The sequence below is a fragment of the Pelmatolapia mariae genome, linkage group LG1 (assembly GCF_036321145.2).
Source record: "Pelmatolapia mariae isolate MD_Pm_ZW linkage group LG1, Pm_UMD_F_2, whole genome shotgun sequence".
Classification (NCBI taxonomy): Eukaryota; Metazoa; Chordata; class Actinopteri; order Cichliformes; family Cichlidae; genus Pelmatolapia; species Pelmatolapia mariae.
Genome location: NC_086227.1, coordinates 13,208,630 through 13,234,183, shown reverse-complemented (window position 1 = coordinate 13,234,183; position 25,554 = coordinate 13,208,630). Strand labels below are relative to the sequence as shown.

Here is a 25,554-nt window from a genome sequence, read left to right as displayed (position 1 = left end):
ATAAACATCAGCACGACAGCATCAGAAAACTCCTGTTTGCTTCATTTCCCTGAATGAGTCATGTTCACTTTCCATAGTTGCTCAAAATTTAAAACTGGCCGCTCACACCCGACCTGCCACGCCCTGCAATTTGAGAACCAGTGCTCTAACAGCTCCTGCACACTTGGCACAGTTTTCATCCTCTCTTTAAAGTACGCAATACGTTCACCCTCATTTGTGCTGCCATTTGGGGATGGCAAATGATGCATGTCTCTAAAACAGATCACAACAAGAAGTCATGTTACCTCATCATTGCATATGCTGACCTTAAATTTAAATCAGAAATAGTAAACTAAAAAAATTTAACTTTAAAAATTTGATTTTCAAAATTCTGTCACTTGAAGCAAATGCAGAAGAGAGAATCTTTCATGTGCATTTCTTTATGTTCTAATATGCCATTTGGTGTTTACTCTAATCCAAAAGGCTGAGCACCAGAGTGAGTGAACAGATTTTTTGACATGGGTGGCCTTAGTGGAGCTGACTGAGTTGGGGGGATTTAGGGGGAAAAAAAGTCTGAATGTAGATTGGGGACAAGAAGCTCCTCAACAGGACTGCGCTGTCAGGTGACAAATGGTGCCCCGGGCCAGTCGAGTGCCAAGAATGGCCTCTTAATCAATCAGAGGTCAGCGTGCAGGCTGAGTCCAGACTGCCTCCACCCCGAGTGGCAGCCATCTGATGGAACACTTAATGCCAAGCCAAGAAGCACACGGCTCTTTCTTCTGGTCAGAATCACTGTTGCTGCCATGCTCATCACTTCAGAAAACATGAGAGCTCAGTGCAGAGACATCTTCGTCCTTCGGTTTATGGTTTATTATTACAACAGAACAAAGTTGAAATAGTTGAATTAAAGATTTAATCCTTAAACTTTCATTGTGTACCTATTATTTTAAACATGTCACATTCATGTTCTAAATTTTTATTTTGATGGTCCTGGAGAACAATCGCATGTTGCTTTAAAAGATTGGCCTCAGCTCCTGCTTAACCCTGCAGCCTCTATCCTTGTCACATTGCCATCTGTACCAGTGTTTCAGGCAGTAAATAAGGGCATGGAGGGTAGTGCACCTTTCTTGTAGGCCCAGCCTAAGGCCAGGGGTGCACATTCTCCTCTCCACCCTGAGGCCCACCCACCAACACTCCCTGAGGCTGACCTACACACTGCAAGGTCCCCAAGGGAACATGTCTAAATTTAAGAGGAAGGCAGGCCTTCTGTCTTCTGTCCACCCAACCCACGTCCTACACATATTACTACTCTCTCCCGCCATCCATCTCTCCATCTTCCATCAAACAGACCATTCATCTGACCATTCCCACTATCAATCCAACCCAAACATACTCCCAAAATTTAAAGATCTTTGTCATTCACCCATCTGCTCCACTTTCATTGCTGACGGTGTCATTGTGCTTCCATTAAATCATTCATTCTCCTGTGGCTCAAAGATGGGAATTGTCTCGTCCAAAACAATAGTAAGAGCCAAGATTTAGCAGGCCAATCAAAGTTTTAATGCTCCTTTTTCTAACTCAGATGGAAAGAGTCATAAAGCCTGCAAGTAATTTTTTTTTAAAAATCTGACTGCGTTGGTGAAAATTAATCTGAATTTGCAGAAAATATTAAAGAAACTATGAGAAAAAGCTGACTGTGATGGCTAACAGTCACGCATCAAAAGCCATCGAATTCTCCTGAAATGGTGTCACATAGCCATTACACTATCAATAAAACTGCCAATTCACAGGAAAAAGGACCAATCAATAGGCCCACCAATCACCACACACCGACAAATCCATATATCTATTCATCCACCATGACACTCAAGACCTGCATCTGGCAACCCTTAGACACATTGATCAATCCATCTTGTGCCTCTCTCACGTAGAACCTCGTGCTGATTCAGTCCCCACAGGACACGGGGACTGCTAACAGAAGTAACCCAGAGCAGAAATTGAGGCGTGAGAGACAAGAAGAAGGGGAATGAAAGTCACGTAAATAACAAATGTGTTTCAGCTGAAATAACACTGATTAGATTGGGCAAAAACTGCAGAACGCCTGAAGACAAAAAAGGAAAGAAAAAAAATTCCATGGAATCAAAGGTCCCAATACTGAGGAACAATATTTCTACAGAAACAGGTAGAGCGAGTGAGAGACAAGCACGGACAAAGACGCGCAACGAGAGCCAAAGTGCAGGATCGGGCATATCAGAAGTGCAAAGTAGTGTTTCCTACACAAGTACTGAGATACAGATCAAACTTTCGCAACATAATAGGGCCTGTCAGGACTCTGTGTGTGTATGTGTGTGCTATCGTGGGTGAGGATGTTCATTTGGAAATGATCCTCACACATCTGCCAACCTGCTTTTCTAATGGGGTCAAAATGAGCCTCTTCTGGTCGGGTTTGCAAACCTGGCCCAAATGACTTCTCACATGTATGTCAAGTTTGGGGAAGACGCTCACGATGATATTTGCATATGCACATATAGAAAAGAAAAGATACTTTAACATCACTACAGAGCTGCTGTGCATGCAGCAAGGCTCGCTGTTTGTTTTCCCTACAAGAATAATGCTCATGCAAAACTTGAACTGGCTGCGTTGCATGCATTTGCACAGGAGTAAAACTTTTATGCTACTTTGCAAAAATATTGTAATCTTTAATGATTAAAAAAAACACGAGTTTCACCATGCCCTGCTGAATTAAACACAGATTTGAGCTAAATCTCTTCCTCAAATCCAAACATGGCTAAAGCTGTGTTTTACTAAGCAGTCCACTTGCCACAACTCAGCTGTAAAGATTTTAACTAGAAGCTCTTGCTGACTTGGTGTTGGGGGATGGGGTTTTAACAGAAGAGGGAAGGGGGGCGAATATGGGGTCACACAGGAGGAGAAATGGAAGAGGGAGGAGGGTCGCTGTTTTCTTTCTCTATGCTTTAGGAAAAGAAAGGAAGGAAGCCCTAGCAAGGAAGAGAAGCCCGAACCAAGTGAGGAGAGATGGATGATTGGGGGAGGGACTGGAGGAAGAGCGCTGTTCATTGGTAGGGCTCGGGTCGAATTACACCATTTGCCGTGCATTAGTTTGTTTTTCTCCCAGCCTGGAGAAGTTGATTCACTGAGACGCGCAGAATCTTTTTTGGGAGATTACGGCAACGCGAAAGGATACAAAATAATCATTTCCGATGAGGTGAGTTCCTTGCAGCTATGTGGACACAGGCTTCTTTGTTGCACCCGTATTTTGCAGTGAAAGTCGAGGGGGGGGGGAGAAAAAACTAGAGAGGAGAAGTCTTTGCTGGGAAACAAAATATTTCTTCTGACCACGTCGCTATGCTGCTCTGCAAAACCGATGGTTGCAGGACAGAAATAGTTGAGGTCCGGACTATTTTTACTAGTGCTTCCGTGCAGCACACTATTCATTCATTCCTTACAGGGCTGGCAAAATGAATCCGTCCAGCTCCAAAGCTTTCCACTCCCAGTAAAGGGGGGAAAATTGTAGTTACAGTTCCTCCTCCGATCTTTTAAAACTGTCTATGAAACCGGTGAATTCAAACTTCTGCGATCCATATCTGTATTTATTTATTTATTTTTTTAAAGAAGAAGAATCACAGAGGATAGTTTTGCGTAAATCCCACATGCGCTATCTTGCTCTCCGCGCACCCTCTGTTGTTTTAGATCAGTTAAGTCAGAGAGAGGCGTAGTAAGGATATCGCATCGTTAATGTTTATGTCTTTTCCCTCTGGTTTCCAAAGTTAATCGTAGTGAAAAAGGGGCTGGTGTAACAGTGTATGAGGGAGGAGGAGGGGGGCTGGTGCGGTCGTGGCAGAGCTTTGAAGCTCACTTATCAGAGCGCAGGGGCCCGGGGACGGAGAGAGACTCATCAGAGGCAAGAGTCACAATAATGTGTGGCGAGCGGAGCTGAAATCTGTGCGCAACTGGATAAAAGAGAAAAGTGGGGTCCGGATGGAGCGCAAAATAACAGGAATATTACATGCTGGGGGTTTTCTCGCAAATGGATTACCAAAGGAATATGACATTCTGCTGGACTGCCCCGTTCATGTGTGAAATCGGATACTTGAGGTAGGTGTGCCCAGTGTTTTGTTTTTGCAATTAAACCATGGATAAAGCGCATCTTTTTTCGTTTTTTAGAAAAAACTACGTGTTTTTTGTTTTTTAAATTTTGGTATTAATATTATTGGATTGAATAAAGGGCATAGCCTATTGCTACTGGCCACTCTATCCGGAGCGCTATACTTAGTCACTATAATCTATAAAAGAGTATCAAGTACGTTTCCGAGTAAAACGTCCCGCTTATCGAATGCATGAGTGCAAATGGGTTACTGATTATAATCATGCTGATAGAAATATAATTGGAGCCGCGCAAACGTTTTCGTTTAACCTTTCGTGCAGGCGAGTGTCCCTGTTTTTATTACAATTTCAGTCCCAATAACAAAGCGTTTCTAGTCTGAACTGTTAAACTGTTCAGAGCAGGAATAAAAGTGTTTTCTGGCATTTTGACTTTACAAAAAAATCAACTTGGGATCAAAGGCAATCTGCGCAGACGAGCGAAAACAAACGGCTGTTAAATAATTAGAGGCAAACAGGACTAGCAGTGGAAAATGAAGGTCGTTTGCTGATGTCTTTAAAACATATAATACATCCCCTGATCCATTGCTGAAGTCACATATTGGATAATAAATTGCAAAAGCGCTCGTAACCTTTCTGGAGGCAGAGTGGCACGGAAGCCCTGCCCTGTGAATGGATTAAGTGCTATGGAGGCAGTTAAACGAAGCCCCATCACTGTTGTCACTTCACAGATGTCCCCCGCGTCTTTGTTGTCTTTTGTATGAGTTGTGCATGTGGACTAAAAGGGGTCTGAAATGATTTACCACGGACCAAACTTGAATGCCTTTATGCTCCAGTCCATATAATGCATGCGTTCGAGCCCGGGCTGCTGCGTAGACCGTGTGCGTAAAACAGCAGAAGAAGATCCTAAGGCAAAACTTGAAAAATAGAAAATGAAACGGAGGAAAAATGATGAAAGCAAGGGAGTCGAGGTAGTTCTTTTGTTTCATAAGGAGCTATCCAGGCGTGATGAGTTTAATTATTTGTGTCTTAAGATTTAGGAACATGTGGCTAAATTAAGTAAAAGAGCAAAAGGGGCTTATTTTGTAGTTGTTGCCATACTAACCTGCTCTTCTCATATATATTATTTTTTATTGGCAGAAGTGTTCACTCATTTTTAACTGTGGTTGGTTTGTGGTCAAAATGTTGCTGCTATAAATTCTCCCAAAGGCTTTAAGTTTTTATAGAAATAAGGGATAAAGGAGGATGTTTGCATTTCCCTGGAAACTTTCAGCTGGCTGAACCATGTCTCAGAGATCAGAGAGCTCAGCCTAACTGCTGAAATGACAAACTTGAGATATCGGCAAGGCCATCAGACTGTGGCCGGGTCAGACATCAGAACCAAGCCATGGGTTTGTTGACAGCACAGCTGGCTTGTGTGTCTCACTTCGCCTCACTTTCCAGAGGGTTAGAACTCAGTGACCAGAACGATCACCGTTGACCTCCTCTACAGCCGGCCGTAACCCCGGAACAACCACCATTAAACCATACAGTGATCAGTATTAACCCTTTGTAGCCTTATAGTTTCCTAAACTGCTGTTCACAAATCAAATTGTTCCATACTTAATTGGCTGAGAGATGAAAGTTAGACCCTATGTGACGCGTTCAGAGTGGGCACGTTTTTATACTTTGCTTTGTTCCCTCTTAGTCCCTTTCGCAGCCTCGAAAAAGCTCTTCGGAACATGGGTCCATGGACCGGGGGTGGGGCTCTATTGTGTTGACTTGCCCAGAGCCCCTTTTGTTTCTTGGTCACACCTGCAGCACAGGCTCTTTGTGCTCTATAATAGTAGAACTACTGCTGAGAACAGCCTTTCTCCTGTTTCACTCCTCCTCTCGCCAAGGTAGAGAACAAAAGGGAGGGAAGCACGGTTTAGGGTGGCACAGCCTTCTCCTTCAGCCAGATCTCTGAAGCAACAAGTCCAACCAAGCCCCTCAGAAGGGATCCTTAGGTAAACAGCCTGTGATTAGGGGGTGCTTGTTATTACTCAAGTGGGGAAAAGGAGTATTAATCATTTGTGGGCATGTCTGGGAGCTGCTCTAATCATCTGGCTGGCTCAATCTCCTGTGTGGCTGCATCTTGATTACTTTCCAAGGGCCACAGTTGAGAGTTTTAACAGCCGTGTCACTGGATGCATGTGGGTTTGAAACAGACAGTCATACATGGACAGGTGATGGTGCAGAAATACAGGTTAGGTCACGATAGGAGCCAATCATTAGCCAACTGACACGACAAAGATGCATTACATGATATAATGCTAGGTAATCAACTATGGCATGATATTAAAGTTATACGAAGGAGAAAAACGACCTTGTAAATACAAAAATCACTGTGGGTAATAAGTGTGTGTGTGTGTGTGTGTGTGTGTGTGTGTGTGTGTGTGTGTGTGTGTGTTTTCATCAGGATTCAAATTTATGGCGTCCAATTAGCCAAATAGCTCTCCTTCCATCTCTGTCCACCATTTTCTGTCTGTAAGTTTCTTCGCCACCATGAGTCAGTTCACTTAATTTTACTTCAACCTCATTCATTGATAAGTGCCAACACAAGGAGTCATGAAGTAGTCACTCTGGAAGGTCAATTGGCCATTCAAAGTGGCCGCAATTGCCAACAGCGCCTTGATAAATCAATCACAAGAGGAATCAAAGCCATATATAGCAGCACAAAATTTTGTTCCACCCCAGTTTAGACAAACATAGTTAAATAATTTAACTTTGTAAAAATAAAAATAAAAAAAGGACTCCCGGGTCATCCGATTTCCCGTTGTGCAAGATGACAAGTCAGGCAGCCTCAAGCAGCAGCAGCAGCAGCCTTTTGTTCTGCTGGGATTACATCCGCCCTTCACATTCACACGCAATTACAAAATCCTCACGCACTACTGTTGTTTGCTATCCTTTTATTATCCCCAAATTCTCCCAATAGGACCTCCCTGCAAAAACACATTCATCCAGTGCTGCAATTGAGGAGATTTTATGGCTTACGTACTGTATGCCAACGAAAGCACAGCTAAGAGGAGGGTATGTGTTAATCTGTCATTTTAAGCTTGGAGCACTAAAGCGTCTCCTGTAACTACCAGAATTGGGCTACAGACCCCTACACCCACCATCAGCAGAAATAGCAGTCCACCCGATCCCCCCTCCCCCTCCTCCCCCCATGTTTAACACCATGGGTTTGAGCCAAAAACATCAGCAGGGAAAGTGCGTGGTTGTAGGACACTGCAAAGCCTGTAATAACAGAGGTAGAGTAAGGCAAGACTGAATGGCAGTGAGATGCGTGACAAGCCCAGCGTCTCCAGGCTTGTTGAGGCCTATATGTGTGCATACACACACACACACACACACATGTACACACATGCACACACAGGACGGTAGGAGCCAGAGAGCGTAAAGGAATAGTCAATAGAAAACATGCTGGGCTCGCTAGAGATTGAGAAGTAATTTTAGATCACTGACCTCTGAATGTCTTCTGTTTCTGTTTTACATTAAAGTTTCTGAGGGAAGCCTTTGCCTTCCACAGCAAGGCTATTACCATGCAAGGAATCATGGGAGCTTTTCGCCTTTCCTTAGAGTGTTTTTTTTCCTTCTTTTCATCTGAATTGTTTAGTGGGGGAGAATGGTACAGGGGAAAAAGTGGCATGAATGTGAGTGCTTCTGAAGAGCTCGTGTTAAGCAGGAGTGTAAAATTCTGACAGGTAAGGAAACCATTTACCTGTGAATACAGCCAGGTTTTTGGCCACAGGTACAGCCTGCAGTGTGTACGATAGCGCTATAGAATTGAAACACGGAGCTCGGTTTATTTACTTTCACAGGGCCTCTATTTTTCAGCCGTCGAGTATTTGGTATCTATTTCTGTCTCCGGCTTCTAGAAATTCAGCTATTTATTGCCTGCGTTTTAACACAGCAGATTTCCTGGTGTGAGAGGCGTCTGAATGAGGAAGTAAAAAAGAAAAAAAAGCTGTGATGCTTTTAAGGATTTTCAGAGTCGCGTCATCAGTCCTCGTTAGGATCAAGTTTCTTACATTTGCTGCTCTGCACAGATCGGGGAAACTGCATCCATAGATCTGTGGATGGGTTCTGCCCAGTGATTCATTTGTGACTACATTAGAATTAGTGCCTGCTTTAACATTATTGATGTTTGTAGTTATAGAGAGAGCAAACAACCCTTTTGGTCCTCATAAAATCTTCCCTTTTCCCCCTTTTTTTTGCCAAAACATCAAACCCGTAATTTAACCACTAAGTGGACTAATTGAGATTAAGCGTTGTCTCATCCATGCCTCACATTATCCAGTCATAATGACATTGCTCTTTCAAAGGCCTCAGTATCCCACAGAGTCCTGAATAGCCATGATTACACACTGGTGATGATTAAAACATGTTGGCATTACCCCGATTCCATCTCACCACTACTTTCATTCTTTTTAGTGACATGCCATCACACAGTAGCTGTTTAGACCAAAATTGGATTATTAATGCCTGGAAAAAAATAAAACACGCACACACACAGCGTACTTTACATCAACATGCTGGCACAAAGGTTGTGCAACAAATTAGTTATGCCATCTACATTCTAACAAAAAGATGACATGCCGATTGTGGCTGTCAGGTAAACACCTCGCGGCGGCTCATTTTCTACTTGACAGCCATGTGTGTTTATAATTAATTCACTTAACAGCCATATGCATTGTAGTTTATTTAGTGTTTTAAACTAAGCTTCTGGACATTTTTTCATAAGCTTGAGGCTCTTCAAAAAATATCAAGATTAAGGTGGCTCGATTTATAGTTACAAAGCACTCGCGGCTACAGTGATATGGTGAAGTCTATGGATTGCCTTCTCTGGCTGCTGATCTGCCATGTTTCCTGTGTGGATCAATCAAAGCACTAATGGCTTGGCAGGCTGGGCTCACAGACAGCACTGGAGCAGGTGTGCTTTGGGGCTAATTGAAAAATGAGTCAATATTGTGTGTGTGTGTGCACGCGTACATGTGTGCGTTCGCGTGCAACACACACACCAGTCTTTGCATTACACCATTTGAAAGAGTGATTACGTATGTGCAGCCGCGTGTGTGCGTATCCAAGTGCGCTCCTGGCTAATCCATCCCTCTGCCTGTGTGACGTCTCCCAGTAAATTGTTTATATCCGTTCAGGCTTTGCCTGCATGAATAATTTGTTTGCCTTATAAATATTTGAATGTACACCGATCATTAATATGCACAGACACAGTCTGTCTCTAAAGTACTCCTTCAGACACTAACATACACACTAAACCCCTGCCACTCCCACAATAAATTATTGCCAAAGTAACTGCTGGTGTATCATGTCTACAATCAGATCCTGTACAAGCTTTTATCCACAAAAATTACTACAATGTCAAAACAGCTGTACATGAGTAGGAATTCATAATACAAATATGAGTGAATCACTGCGCTGCAATAAAGCACACCGACCCCAAGGAAAAGCTCGAGCAATAACCACAACTAGAGCGCTGATAGAGGTGTGCTAAGGTTAGAGCAGAGGCTACACTTGTGATGATGATGAAGTTGCAATGTGCTGATTAGTGTTGAGCCTGGCCCAGTACAAACCAATCAGAGCACAGATGTACTGAGACAGCAGGCCTGCCACGTTTCTAACAGAGTCGACTTCCGCTCTTTCCAACACACACCGAGACACCCCACCGGTCAGTTGGCTGACCTTCCCTTAGACAACAAATGCAGGAAAAGGTAGAGGGGAAGTGCCAAGCGCTGCCACTGAGAGCTCAGTCATCAATAAACACGAGAGCGTTTTACTGTATGTTTGCATCACAAAAGCTTGAAAAACAGACAGTTGTTGCTCCGAGTTTAACAAAGGGTTTGGACTTGGTTCGCGTAGTTCACAGCAGTACAAAAGATTATATTTAGCACATGTCAAGTAACGAGAGCATGTCATTTTTTTGTGTGTGTTTCCAGGTAACATCTCCACCAGTGTGAAACAGGAAGTGTCGACTGTGAGCAGACATGGGCCAGAAAGCTGCGCTTCTGCTCAGTGAGCTGCTGCTGCTGTTACTGACAGTCTCGCGCACTCTCCTCGCAGTCAGCTTCCCGGAGGACATCGTACCCCTCGATGTCGTTGACGCGCACTGTGAGTACACCCGTAAATGAGCTCAACAGAGACCGGGTTGAGATTATAATTACTCGAATGTCACTCAAAAAAATAAATAAAATAATGACAATCCCCATGTAAACCTTTTACTTGCTCCACTCAGAATATTGTTACAAAAACTTAAGACAAACACTAGCGCCTCCTCCCTCTCATCGGGTCCATACTTTAGACGCTAGCATCCCATATCCACTGTAATAAAATCAATCTGCTGTGATGTAATGGAATAACAGAGTGGTATGCTGGCATAGGCAGCCGTTATCGAACACACAAAAACATTACAATGACGCACAGGTCTGATTGGAGAGACTGTAGTTGAGTCTACGTACACATAATTCCCATATCTAACTATATGTTTAATCAGAACAGGGTGGTTTATCAGCGTATCACTGTTTGCTTTTACCATTAGCCTCCCGTTAATAGCACATGTTTGTTGTCACTGCAGTTTCACGGCGGTACCCTGTATTCAGAGGCAGGCCCTCTGGCAACGAGTCCCAGCATCGCCTTGACTTTCAGCTGATGACCACGATACAGGACACTCTGTTCATCGCTGGCAGGTAAATCCAACACACACACATACTGTCTTCACACACACATACACACACCTCTCCCCCTCACCAATATACTCAGTCACTCCTTGGCAGGTAAACAGTGGCATAAAGGGGTGGGATGCGGGGAGGGTGAGCTCTTAGCGTTATTGGATCTCTGGCTTCTGGTCGTGCATCTGATGTATATGGCTGGTATTGATCCAGTAAAGGCGTCTATCTTCCCGGCCTGACGCGCTGTCAGGGATTTCTTGGCATCTTTACATTTCTTTTTGCTATTTATGGGCAGTGGGATTAATCTGACCACTAGCACTACTGTAATATTGTAGCAGGAAATCACTTTGACATCTAACAGTATAACACCTTCCCCCTCTGGAGCCCCTGTAATCACCACCACATGTATCTGTGTTGTCAGATGGTGTGCTAGAAATGTGCATATTTTTACTGAAAGTGAAGTGAAATTGTGTTGTGTATTTGTTGATAAAAATGTAAAATTTCATTATTCATTATTATTCATTTATTTATTCTATAGTAAATGAGGCCTTCTAATGATAAGGACACAAAATATTCTCATAATTGGGAGAATAATAAAATACTTTGATTAATGTACACACACACAGAGACCCAGTAAGTAAGCATATATTCCCTGTTGTCACTGAGCTGCATGTTTTGTTGTTCGTCCACAGAGATCAGGTGTACCTGGTCAGCCTGAGAGAATCCTACAGGAATGAGATCATTCCTTACCGGGTAAGATTCTCGCCACAAGCTGCTCTCTCAATCCACAAATACTGAAAGGGCTTCATAGAAAATACTGAACCACTCATCACAAAGTGGACAGGTGGTAAAATGAGAGCGTGGAAAAAGTGTGTGCCTGCGTGTTATGTTGCACGCATGTGTCTGATACCTCATGTTGTTGTTCTTTCTTTTCTTTTTTTTTTCTTTTTTTTTACAGAAACTAACATGGCGATCGGGCCAAGCTGACAGAGAGATGTGTGCTGTGAAGGGAAAACACAGAGTAAGTAGGGGGGAAAAAATCATTAACCCGCACACTTTTTGTTTGGTCACCCATGACATGGACAGAAAGTTAAACTGTGAACCACTGAAAACACAATTTAATGTTGTGCATTTTCCTCCAGGACGAGTGCCACAACTTCATCAAAGTTCTGGTTCCAAGAAATGATGACCTGGTGTTCATCTGTGGTACTAATGGCTTCAACCCAATGTGCAGATACTACAGGGTCAGTATTCAGGGTCAGAGCCTGTGATTCATTAGGCAAAGCTCATGCAGGCTGTGTACAACAGCATACAGTGGTCCCTCGTTTATTGCGGGAGTTACGTTCTAAAAATAACCTGCGATAGGTGAAATCCGCGAAGTAGCCAACTTTATTTTTTACAATTATTATAGATGCTTTAAGGCTGTAAAACCCCTCACTACACACTTTATACACTTTTCTCAGACAGGCATGAACATTTTCACACTTTTTCTCTCTTGTTTAAACACTCTCCGTTCAAACCTTCGTAGAAAAATAAATCCAGTATTATCAAATGAAGCCAAAGGCACCCGCGGTTGCCTTTGACAGTGCAAAACGTTTCGCCGACATTGTTGTGTTCGTTGTGGAGAAAAATTACAAACATACAGTACAGCACTTCAGAGTCACACTGCTAGCGATCGAAGATTTATGTAAATTTGACAAGCTGAATGCATTCTGTACTGTACAGGAGACATGGCACGAGATTGATTGACAGTGGTCTACAGCCAATCAGGACACAGAACACTGCGTAGTAAAATAAAAGGGGGAAAAAAACCCATGCAAAATTGTACAAAAAAAATCTGCGAAAGGTGAACCACGTTATAGGGAGGGACCACTGTACACCAAATGTGGACTGTTACTAGATAAACAGCAATGTTTTACTTCCTGTACTATCTTTTTTTTAATAAATTTGACTAGATTCCTTTCAGTGATTTATGTGTGCACCGGTGCTTCTGTGTGTGATTGTTTGCACCGTGCCTCTTGAGAAAGCTCTTTTTAATGTGTGGGTGATCGCTCTGTTCCCTTCAGCTGGATAACCTAGAGTTTGATGGGGAAGAGATCAATGGACTGGCACGGTGCCCATTTGACTCCAAGCAAACCAACGTTGCCCTTTTCGCTGGTAAGGGTCAAGCACACACCCGCCCACGCACGCAGTTCATCTCGCCAAAGAACAACTAATGTGTTCCTACTTACGCTCTCATTATCACCTCTGTGTCTTTGCCACGGTAAAACTGCGCCTGCAGCGCTAGCAACTCGGCCAATTAAGCTCTATAAAAGAAGACAAAACAACAAAGGATCCAAGAGCAGCGCATCCTACTTTTTGGTGACTGTGTTTCCTTCTTGTTTTTGTTCTTAGAAGGGAAGCTGTATTCTGCAACTGTAGCTGACTTCCAGGCCAGCGATTCTGTCATCTATCGGAGTATGGGTGATGGATCAGCCTTGAGAACCATCAAGTATGACTCCAAATGGCTGAAAGGTAATCCTTGTTTCTCTTTCCTCTTACTTCACTTGAGATACATGTGTCTACCTGCCAGCTAGCTCGATGCTCATGGTGCCTTTACGTGGTATATGTATGTGCGCTGGCTGTCAGGGTTGTTTTTGGAGTGATAGAGAGCTCCCCTGCCTTGCCAAGCTCCAGGAGGATATGGCCTGTTCTCTCACAGGCAATCTAGGTCACCCCCAGTCATATACAGCCTTGTACAAATCCCTGAAATATTCAACATGCACAGTGGTGGTGACAGTGCAGAAATACACTTCAACTCTCTGCCTCTGTCTCTCTTTCAGAACCTCATTTCCTGCATGCTGCAGAGTATGGGAATTATGTGTACTTTTTCTACCGGGAGATCGCGGTGGAGCACAGCAATCTGGGAAAGGTAAGACAGTGCACCTGCCGTTTATAATGCATCACATATTCCACACAGACAGCATATGCAGGCCTTTATCCAAGACTACAGCTTTACGCCTCCCTCAGTGCCTGCGTTTCTGCCACAAATGGGCCCGGTGGTAATGGGGGCCCATTCAGGCGCTGACACTACATCACATTAGAATACCCGAGAAATTTCACGACAAGTGTTTGGTAGGGATGTTCTACTAACGTAAAACCATTACACAGTGGAGAGGATTTGTCTCACAGAGATTGCACGCTTTTGTGTACGCCTCTCCCTGTGAGGCACACACACGCAGATGGCATTATAAATGTCCCATGTTTGAAGCCAACCTCAGATTTGACCATGCCTCATCCTGAGCTGGCCGGGCCACAGGAAGCCGGCATCCTCCATCAGCCACCAGCTTATGAATATTTCAACCCAACTAATGCTGGGGTGACACCTGGGCTCTGATGGAGGTTTGCACTGGTAAATAATTAAAGCTATCCAAGCCAACTGCTTTATCATACTTGATTTATGCTTTAAGCCTTGGCAGTATGTGCAGTCCAACACACTTACACATGGCCCAGCTTTAAGTCAGTATAGGCCCATTGCATGTGTTTTTTTTTCTTTCTTTTTTTAAAATATTTGCTCCAGTCAGAGTGAACAAGTTAAATATGAGAGAGTCTGTTTGTTAAGTCATCTGTGCTGAGTTGCTACAGGATGGGGAGATGCATTATTCAGCATGTTGAAGTGTTTTTAGTGGCATTCACTGAGATGCCCTCCTCATCCACACGCCTCAGTCCTCTCTGGGGAAAAAAAAACAACAACAAAAAAACCTCTGCACCTCACAGGTTGTGTATTCCCGCGTGGCCCGAATCTGTAAAAATGACGTGGGTGGGTCACAGAGGGTGCTGGAGAAGCACTGGACCTCTTTCGTGAAGGCGAGGCTGAACTGCTCCGTGCCGGGGGAGTCCTTCTTCTACTTTGATGTGCTCCAGTCCATCACCGACATCATCGACATCAACGGGGTTCCCTCTGTGGTGGGTGTGTTCACCACGCAGATGAACAGGTGAGCCGTAGCTGCTGCTGCTGCGGGATGAATTCAGAGTTAAAACAAACGGGGGATTTTATCTAGATATTTTTCCTTTTCTGCAGTATTCCAGGGTCAGCGGTGTGTGCCTTCTCCATGGCTGATATAGAAAAAGTATTCTTGGGCCGGTTCAAGGAGCAGAAGACTCCTGACTCCGTGTGGACTCCGTTCCCAGAGGAGAAGTTACCCAAACCTCGGTAACAGTTTATCTTTTCTCTTCCTCAGAATAATATCCAAATTCTGAACCTTGCTAAGTATGTGGAACCAAGAAACTAAACTAAGAGGGCGATGTCCAAAGATGTTTTTTAGATTTTAAACGTGGCACGTCTTCGAGCAGATGTGGTGCTGGACTCGTCAGCTGTTTACCGCCTGTCATTTTTCACCTTGTCTTAACCCTTCTTTGTCCAGGTTAAACCCAGTGAAATGAAATCTTTTGCACCAGGTTATTAGTTTTGACCCAGCACACACATTTACCATCTGCTGACGATTAAATAATTAATTTAGTATAATTGGATGCGCTGCATATTTAACCTGTTTACAGTCAGCGCCTATATTTGCAGCCCTGCCCTGCGTACAAAACACAGAGTCCACGAAGCACGTAATTACCCCAGTAAATCATTTATGGGAGGATAACCATGCATATGTATATTTTATGCCTCCAGCTGAGGTCTTTTTGTGATCCTAATAAGCACCTGCTACTCTCCCCCACCCTCTCGTGGCACTTTTCCATCCATCTCAGAACACATTATTATTACTCCCTGGTGTGCGATCATATAGGCTGATCTTTGACCTTTTGCCCTCCGTGCAATGGCACTCTCTATCCTAGACCCGGGAGCTGTGCAGGTCACGGTCCAGCTGCGTCCTTTAAGAGCTCCGTCGAGTTCCCGGACGATACCCTGCAGTTCATCAAGTCCCACCCCCTCATGGACACAGCTGTGCCTTCTATAGGAGATGAGCCTTGGTTCACCAAGACACGGGTCAGGTAAACACATAAAGAGCATATATCTTACATTTAAAACTTGTGATTTCAGATTAGGGCTGGGCGATATGGCCTAAAATTCATATCGCGATATAATTTGAAGCATGTGCGATAACGATATATATCACGATATATTCTTTTCTTCTGTATAACGTATTTTCCACACTATAAGGCACACTTAAAATCCTTTAATTTTCTCAAAAATCGAGAGTGTGCCTTATGTATGAATTCTGGTTGTGCTCACTGACCTTGAACCGATTTTGGCGTGTAGAAATCTGTTAAAAAATGTTTTAGTACAACTTTGGTAAGCCTGCTGATGGACTGCTTGATGGATTGTCAGAGCATTACGGCTGCCGTAGTGAGGAGTAATCTGGGTCCAAAACTCCGTCCCCTTCAGGTCCCAAAGTCAAACGAACACTGAGAGTTAAAAACAGTCTAAATTCTTTCATCTTTAATTAAATCATCAGCGTTGCTGCTTTATCGGGTGTAACAATTAAGTTTAACATCCATGCATCCATGAAAACAGAATTTATTAAATTTAACGGAGTTAGAAGTTAACAGGAAGTTAGCTCGCTAGTTTATACCTAAACATTTCATACCATGTTCTGACTGAGAGATTTTTGAAACTAATTAAAACGTACAGCTCTGCTACCACTTCCAACATAAATGAAGACAGAAAACTAAACAGCAGTGGCGTTTGCAGGGTTACCGAAGTTGGACTACCTGGTATATAATGTTGTGCTACGTGATTGCTAGCGACACAGCTATGTTAGCATAACATTAGCACAGTGAAGCTGGAGGATGAACGGCAACTTTTTTTCCACTCGATAAAAGTTAACGTGAGGGATTCTGGTGGTTAGGGACAAATGCAATCGCATAGCAGGATGCTATACACGGGCCAAACTTCAGTCAGGAGAACATAATTTACTGATGATAATGGTTGTAGCCGCTGTGATACTTTCTACCAAAACAGGCGCAGCTTGATGACATCGTCAACATGCGCTATCGCGATAGAGCGATATAGTCAAAATTTCTATCGTTGGCCAAATCTATATCGTTTCTATCGTATATCGTTTATATCGCCCACCCCTATTTCAGATCATACCTTTATTGGAAGGATAACCAAGTAAAGTCTTCCTAAAAATAAAAAGTAATCAAAAATCTTGCCAAGATCTTTCACGACCCAGATCTATATGATAGCTGAACATTTGTTGTGAATCTGTTGGTATTTTTCAAATGTGCATGAAGTAAGTCCTTCAGTGGAAAATTGGTAAATAGTATCCATAGATGACACAAAGATGATAAAACAGGCCTTACCTATGTTGATCAGTGAGCATAAGGGATTTGTGTATTCAAATAGTCTTTCCTATTTTGCATGAAATAACCCCTGCTGTGAGTAACACATGCCTTCTGCTACGTATAAAGGTACAGGCTGACAGCGCTGGCTGTGGACAGTGAAGCAGGACCCCACAAGAACTACACAGTGGTGTTCATCGGGGCTGAGTCGGGGGTCGTCCTCAAGGTTTTAGCCAAGACCTCCACCATGTCTCTGAATGACAGCCTGCTCCTGGAGGAAATAGACATCTTCAACAGGGCCAAGTAGGCACACATGCACTTTTCACCCTCTCTCTGTCTGCTCCCTCTTCTCTTTTCCTCTTCCCCTTCTGTCTTTTGGCTGTGGAGTCAGCAACTCTTACAGTGATGATTCCTGGCACAGATGGCAGTGTCTGTCAGCTTTGTGCTCATGTGCATGTGTGTGTGTTTTTGTTTTGCTGTGTTTTTGTGTTTTTTGAGTCTGGTGTGTGTGATTTGTGGAAGCTAAAATGCACACTGCCAGGAGTCAGGGGTTAAATTCTTGTTAAACTGTAAGAAGAAGCTTCTGTGAGTCGTCAACCTAACAAGTGATTAAATCTTCCGAGACTGAAACAGGAGACAGACGGGTCTGATAGACCTCTGATTAGGTTTCTCTCCACCCTGTCCAGGTGCCTGTCTAACCGTGAGGATGACAAGCGTGTCCTCTCACTGCATGTGGACAAAGACGCACACAGCCTTTATGTCGCCTTTTCAAGCTGTGTCATCCGTATTCCCCTGAGCCGCTGTGAAAGGCATTCCTCCTGCCACAAGTAAGTGATGCACTACTGCACACGTAGGAGGTTAAATAAAAATGTCCTTTGTACAGCCAGTCATAGCTTTATTGTTTTGTTCTTCGGCTAAATGTCATAAAAGCAACGATAACAGCTTTACCTTGTGCCTTGTGGTTAATGTTCAGTCAGTCACAAGTGATTATAGCGTTCTTTCCAGAATGATTAAACCTGGCGTTCTGGTGTGTGTGTGTGTGTGTGTGTGTTTGCCATACCAGGTCCTGCATTGCATCAAGGGATCCTTATTGTGGCTGGAAGCTTCACGGAGCCTGTGAGAGGATACAGCCGGGTGTTTTGTGAGTTCACAGCCCACCTGCAATATGAAGCGCAAATATTACAGATGAGAAAATGACAAGAATATTTATTTCTTTTTTTGTTGTTGCTGCTATTTTGGATTAATATCTGTTTCTATCTATGTCTTTCCCTCTCTATCTTTTCAGGACTGGATATGAGCAGGATGTTGAATTTGGAAACACGGCCCACCTCGGAGACTGTCAAGGTATCGATCTCATCTCCATGCCATGCTATTTGTCCTCAGACATATACAAACACACACACACACATGCAGCTATACACACACTGTACACAAACTCATCTCTACATACACCATGAGCCTGCACACTCACATCAGTAACCACTCCAGTAACTTGCCCCTACATTAGTCTTACGTGCAGTATTAACACACATATCTACATAGAGTACATGGCCACCTGTAACTAATACCGCCCGAGAGGCGGAAACATGGACATGTACAATTGAGGGTCATGTTCAGCCGGTGCAAATGACAGAGGTCTTGTGATATGTCACGGCTAGAAAATGTACATTGACTGATTTCACTGCACCTGTCCCTTCATATGTATCAGCTAAACATGACCCATGGCTGAACCACAGTATTGATCAGAACCAGAGGGCCTCCAGTAAGAAAATGACACTGCTGGCCGAGTGCTTAATATACTTCCTGTTAAAACCTAAACTAAGCTGCACTCTTAGTGTCTCTCAGGAGTTTTATTTTTCTTTTCTTTTAATTTTCAGAGTTTCCTTATAATGATTTCTTGTCCCTTTTAATTCTTTTAGCATTTTTGGGCACTACTTCAGCGCCAGATTACAAATCATTTGGCGACCCTACCTCTGGTTAGTTTGATCTTTTACTCAAATGGTTTCTTTCCTTGAGTTCAGCATCTCCTGCCTTTTTCTTTCAACCCCTGCTTCCCTTCATCTTTTCGTATCAAACACCTCTCGAATGCTAATATTCCCTGTGTTCATTTTCATCACCATCAATAACCGAACCACCAGGCAACATCAGCACTCTAACTGGGCGACGATTGACTTCCTCCTTTTCACCCATCACCTCCTGTTCTGATCCATCCTCCCTCTTGCATGCCTACCCCACTATACCTTGGCAACCTTCCTGTTGTGTACCAACTCCTCTTTTAACCATCACTTATTTCCTTTTTAAATTGTGTTCAAAATGTACATTTATTGGTATTTGAAAACACAATCATTTAAACTGTGATAAAGTTTACTCTTTTGTTTTTCCATACACTCTACCGATGCCTACTAACTGGGATGATAACAGTATGCTTTTCACTCGTCTGCACAGTTTAACAGTTTGTTTGTCACCACAGACATGGAGTTTTCATCAGCGCCAGTCACTATCCAGCCCAGTGGGCCCATACACCCCCCAGTACTCATACCCAGTCAGAGCCCCAGCTCTGGGCCTGATCCAGAGCTCTACGGCTCACGCTTTGTGCTGCAGGATGACCCAGCCACCTCCCGTTCTTTAGACTCTATCCCAGGGGGCCAAGAGGGTAAGGCCCACAGGGAGGCAGCCAGCATGCTGCATTGAGCCTGATCTGATAGCTGCCAGGAAATGTCACTAAGCCACGCTAATGTGAAAGTACACATATATGCAAACACACTGTGGTTGCTAATACGGTTTTCCCTTAGATAGCATGGCAGATATTAGTCTTTTCATTAAACATTTATATTATGATTAATATTTTATTTTCATAATAACTTTTTTCTTTACTTAAATGGTAATTTCCTTCATCTTCTTTCTTTCTTTTACGCAACACTGCTCTAATGTAGTTTCTTTAAAAGCTCTTGTTAGGAATGGCCTCTTGCAGGTTAGACTTTCTAACCCTAGTTCTAGTAATAGATTACCCTGGCTGGTAAATCATTGACTGGACCAGCTCTACCACATCATGGCCGCACGGTGGATGACTAACTCTTTCAATGTCTGTGGTTACTAACAAACTTTCTGTAGAGCAGCAGCTATCTGAACACCTGGATGGCAAACACTTTCCTCTGATCAATTTCCTGCTGGTTGATCTCCTGCGGGAAGAGATTGATTTGGCTCTCTATCTGAGATAAGAGCGCACTCCTAACCCTTTAGTGCTGGATGCATGACAAAAAGTGTCTTGGAACGTGGGTCAAGGCCACACTTTGAGTCTTCCCGGCTGAACTAACATAACATTTCCTCTTAAAGAAGGACAAATTGGGTGTGGGTACATAACAGCTTCTTCACCATATTTCTTCTTCATCTTAGATTAGGATGAATGTAACAATATTTGTGGTTAACTACGTTGTATGGTGGAGGTCGAAAAGCAGAAGCTTAAGCATGGCTGTGTTCACACAATACTATATCATTTCTGCTGTGGGTACACGTCACGGAGTCCTTTCGCCAGAGGGTTAACTGATGCCTCACTGTTTTGTAGGTGTGTGGGATATACAAGCTGGTGAGACCAACCAGATGGTCCACATGAACATCCTGATCACCTGCGTGTTTGCTGCTTTTCTGATGGGTGCCCTACTGGCAGGTTTAATTGTGTTCTGCTACCGAGACTCATTCCTCCGTAAACCAAGACATGTCCACAAGGATGCAGAGTCTGCACCATCTTGCTCTGATTCCACTGGAAGCTTTGTCAAGCTCAATGGCCTCTTCGATAGCCCTGTAAAGGTACAGCCAAACTACAAACTAAAAAGCAGCTTCAATCATACGGCTTTTGTGGAGAAGAGTCATTGAACAAGATGTGAAACTGTCTAATCTTACTCTTGGTTTTATTATCACATTCTTAGGAGTACCAAACCAACAATGATTCTCCGAAGTTGTACACCAATCTTCTCAGCACTGGCAAAGACCTGAACACGCCCAACGGTGACACTAAAACCGTCATCTTGCGGGATGGATGTCAGCCCCCCGAGTTGGCTGCTCTGCCCACACCAGAGTCTACCCCTGTGCTTCAGCAGAAAGGTCTACAGCCCATTAAAAACCAGTGGGAGAGGGCACATGGGAAGGTCAGTGGGTCCCGTAAGGAGTCCAATTCATCTGCCAAGAGTCCTCAGTTCCTTCCTTCTTCTCCTACTCCTGCTAACTCCAGCTCCCACCACCCTCACCTCGCCCTGGGACACTCGCACATCCCAAGCGCCGTGGTCTTGCCCAACGCTACACATGACCACCCCAGCCATGACAATGTGGAAGAACTACCACATTCATCTGAAAAGAAGCTTAAGAACCCAGATTCTAAGGGAACTAAGAAAGACCAGAAGAGGTCTGTGGATGCCAGAAATACCCTAAATGACCTTTTAAAACACCTCAATGACTCCGTGGCCAACCCCAAGGCCATTCTTCAAGAGGGATCTGTACCCCGCCCAAGGCAGCACCTCACACTAGAGCCCATGGAGGAACTGACTGAAATACCCCCCAAGGTGCCCAGTCGAGAAGCTTCCTTGTACTCTCCCTCCTCCTCCCTGCCGAGGCACAGCCCCACCAAGAGGGTTGATGTGCCCATGCCCACTACACCAACGGGAAGCCTGAGCATGGGGGGCACCCTGGAGAGGCAAAGAGGGGGGTACCAACTCCAGCGGAGTGCATCTCACAGGCACTCCTTATCCACCTCACCAAATGGGGTAACCATGGGGGTGTCTGTGTCTCGCCAACACAGTATGAACAGGGGGGGTTACATGCCTCCGACACCCCCCTCTAGACTTGATTCACATGGTGGAGTTATGGCACCAGGAATGCATTCAGCCCACCCACCCTCAGTATCCAGACAGAGCAGCTACAGTGGGCATGGCTCACTTCCTCGCACCGGGCTTAAACGGACCCCTTCAATAAAGCCAGATGTGCCGCCTAAACCCAATGGGTTTTCACCACAGACTCCACAAATGCGAGTAGTCAACAAGTACAGCTATTAAAAGACCATGGACACTTCAAAGTGAGTTCTTGGCCTTGACTGTAGAGCTTTGAGCCCTGAGGGCTTGGGGGGAGGGAGTACAGATGGAATAAGGCCTAGTGTGTGTTTGTGTATCAACTTGAGGTGTATTTCCCCTTTAAATGATATGCACATTCACTCACACTAAAACCAGAAAGTCATACATATGGCCAAAGATACTCGTTGGGGCCTCTTTGCTCCCTGCAAGCCAACCTCCCTCCCTTGCCACAGTAGCCACAGGATATGATCAGTGGACAGTGGTGAATCTGCTGCTGCCCAGTGTATCTGGGCTTAGGTCTCACCCGTTACCACATTTGGAGCGAGGTTTAGGACACCAGCAGAGGCCACGATGGTGTATGTGGGACCAGGTCAAAAAAAAAAACAGTGGAATACTTGAAGAATGGGTCTCATTTGTCACTCCCCTTGAGCACTGTCTTCCCACTAATGTGAAGTGAACAGAGAGAAGCCAGAGGCCTTAGCTTTGGCTGTAAGATGGCATAAGGCAGATGGAGGGGAAGATCAAAACGTATAGCGCGTGTGTTGTTTTAAGATACACGTGGCCGTAAACAGCTGATCAAAACTGTAAGAAAAGAGAAAGTGTGTGTGTGTGTGTGTGTGTGTGTGTGTGTGTGTGTGTGTGTGCTGGCTGACAGGAAAGCAGATTTGTGTAAATGCAGCAAATATATTAGTGGCACTTGCCCAAGAATGCACCTTAAGACATTTAAGACCTAAGTCACTGTCTTTCATTAAAACAACATATTTTCTTTGATCTTCTTTAAACCCCCCTGGACAGAGCTGAGGTCATACCTCTTTGTCACTCTGTTGTGTACCTAGTAATTAGATTAGGTTGTGGCGAATTGGTCATGCTGGCTGTACACAGAAATGGCCAACTCAAATTTTGTTCACTGGTTTGTGCTATTGATTTCAGATATAGGAGTTTGTCCCTGATGCATGTATTCCCCCTACCAGTCGAGGATAGCCTGTGACATGGGTGTGCACATCTGCTTGTGTGTGTGTGTGTGCGTTTGTGTGTGTTGTGTTGTGTTGTGTTGCAGACAGAGGCCAAGGAGTAGTTTTAAGCAACCAAACGCACTGATACATGAAATAAGATGTCTCTCTCTGGGACTGAAACTTCCTCTAACCTCCACTGCCCCTTTGTAAGAATTCAAGAGTGGTTCAAGAGTCTTCTGTCTTTATGTAGCAATGGTATTAAAAGAAAATGCATTTTTCATCTCATTCTGTAACTGGGTTTCCAACAAAATGACTTGCTTTTATAATCTTTTACTATTTTATTTAAAGAATTTACCATTTTGAAACTAAAGCAACACCAATGGTTTAGCCCATATATTTGAATTCAACATTTCAAGGCAGGTTTATTCTGTTAAATGTCTGTGTGTGCGTGTCCCCTGATAGAAGAATGCTAGTTCTTTCCTCCCACTTTAAATCCTATTTGCGACATATTTAACTGAACCTAGAACAATACATGGATGTACCATCTTTGTCATCTGTCCGGTTCTGCAGCCCATGTTCCCTGTGCAGATTTTCCTGCGAGTGGCCCCGTGTACAATCAACACTACATTTATCAATGTGTCCAAATGAGTCATGCTGGGAATGACAAGATACTGTATATACTAAAAAAATACTATAAATAAGGAGTATAAATATTTTTAGGCAAGTGAACCCGAATCTGTGCGTTGTGTGCCTTATTCACGAATACAGTATATAATATTGGCAACGTCAATTGGTCCTCTGTATGTTATGTCATATGCTCGCTATATGAGTGATTTTTACATAAGCAAATTGAAATTTTAGCAGGATGCGCGTCGGAAATCTAAACTGAAGCGATACTGAAAACACACTGACAAACATTCCATTTGTGGATGCGAGTCACACAAAGGGAAAGCAAAAACACCTACTGGGATATAAATCAGTTCGTTCCTCCTTTACTGCCGGTGTTGAAATGAGTGGTGTTAATCCACCAGGTAAAGGTGCCATGCAGTGAATGTATTTTTCTTGAACGTGGGATGTAGGTAGGGTGGTGAGACCTTGCACTGTGGAGCAGTCAGCTCAACGCAGCATATCCTGCCCACAGCCGATGTATTAAAACAGTGTTCACACAAAAGCCGTCTTTTGGCATGGCCGCCCGGAATCTGTAATTCCCCCAGGATTGCAGGACAGGAATTGTTTCTATTGGCCAGCAGTGACGACCAAGGGATCATTTCTCGTAGCAGTGGGTACTTATTTTTAATTTTTTTTTTTTTCTTTTGTGAGGGCGGGGGGTGAATTCTGCAATCTTATTCGAGCGTCAGTTGCCTGTTCAAGCCCAAAGCCACATTTTGTTTACAAGTGATGATTGTATGTAAAGACTTTCTGCCTGTCATCGAACCAGAGTCTGGGCTGTCTCTTTTCTACTCGACACATGCACACTGACATCACAGACACACACTCAGCATACACTGTTCAACTGCCTTGTACATTGCAATATGAACTGGGTCTTTCAGTTGCAATCTAAATTGAAGCCTTTATATTTCAGTCTGGTGTACGTGCAGATGAACCAGATTTTGTCATGTAATTCTAATTTAAATACTGTGCAACGTGGCGATGAGAGGCCAGCTGATCTCCAGAGTATTTGAGCGTGTAGATATGTTGTAAAATTGTACTGTGAATGTGTAAATAATAATAATGATGGTCTTTGTTTCATGATATTTTTTGTTGTTGTTTTTTTTTTCCCCTTTTTTTAACACGGCATGTATAGTTGAAATAAAACATTACTGCACAGAAATGGTGGCATTGTGGTGTTTTTCACAACGAACTGCTGATGAACTCAGCAGAGCTGGGTTTCGTAAGCCATCTCTTTGTTTATCGTGTTTCTGGACAACTGAGGAAGGTTCAGATTTGACAGATAGGGCCTTGTGAATCTGGTGGTGAAATGTAGTAGGTAGTTGCAACATGACTGGAAAGGAAGTAGCTAGCTGGGTTCTGGGAGCAGACTGTAGAATGATTAAGACTATTTTTAGATGTCTGGGGCCGGCACAGAGTCAGCCACACCAGATAGCATGTGGGAAAGTTTCCAAACTAGTATGTTCTTGTAGACACCGAACATCTGGACTAACTGCTCCCCAGGGGATAAGATCTAAGCCACCAATGAGCTGTGGTGGAATGCACACAAAAGTAGCACCCACATATATTTGGATGCATGCAGCGCAAACATCTAGTTTATGTTATGCACTGATAAAGCTGTGGGTAACATCAACAAAGAATAAACAAGTGATGGTTGGAGAAGAGGCAATCACGGGTTCATGTTATCCAGTTTGTTGAACTGCGAAAAAAATGTGATTGCCATTTGAGGTGGGATTATTCATTCACCTTTAAAGGATGTAATATATGAAACAAATGCACATATAATAACAAAGTCTAGAA

At 43.7% G+C, this 25,554-nt stretch overlaps 1 protein-coding gene across 5 annotated transcripts; it reads left to right on the top strand.

Annotated features, from left to right (window-relative positions):
- The first annotated feature begins 3,053 nt into the window (after positions 1–3,053).
- sema6d (semaphorin 6D) lies at positions 3,054–24,907 on the top strand. Of its 5 annotated transcripts, none has more exons than XM_063472746.1 (20): positions 3,054–3,205; positions 10,077–10,248; positions 10,712–10,823; positions 11,498–11,558; positions 11,764–11,826; positions 11,948–12,049; positions 12,872–12,962; positions 13,200–13,319; positions 13,628–13,716; positions 14,562–14,779; positions 14,866–14,997; positions 15,627–15,782; positions 17,205–17,378; positions 17,762–17,902; positions 18,139–18,216; positions 18,361–18,419; positions 18,995–19,051; positions 19,546–19,728; positions 20,638–20,879; positions 20,999–24,907. In XM_063472746.1, the coding sequence occupies exons 2-20, from the start codon at positions 10,125–10,127 to the stop codon at positions 22,115–22,117; spliced, it is 3,321 nt and encodes a 1,106-aa protein (XP_063328816.1). In that variant the 5' UTR covers positions 3,054–3,205; positions 10,077–10,124; the 3' UTR covers positions 22,118–24,907. The 5 variants fall into 5 exon arrangements, with proteins under 5 accessions (XP_063328816.1, XP_063328818.1, XP_063328819.1 ...); XM_063472747.1 differs by lacking the exon at positions 3,054–3,205 and adding an exon at positions 3,841–4,095; XM_063472748.1 differs by lacking the exon at positions 18,995–19,051.
- Positions 24,908–25,554: the final 647 nt, after the last annotated feature.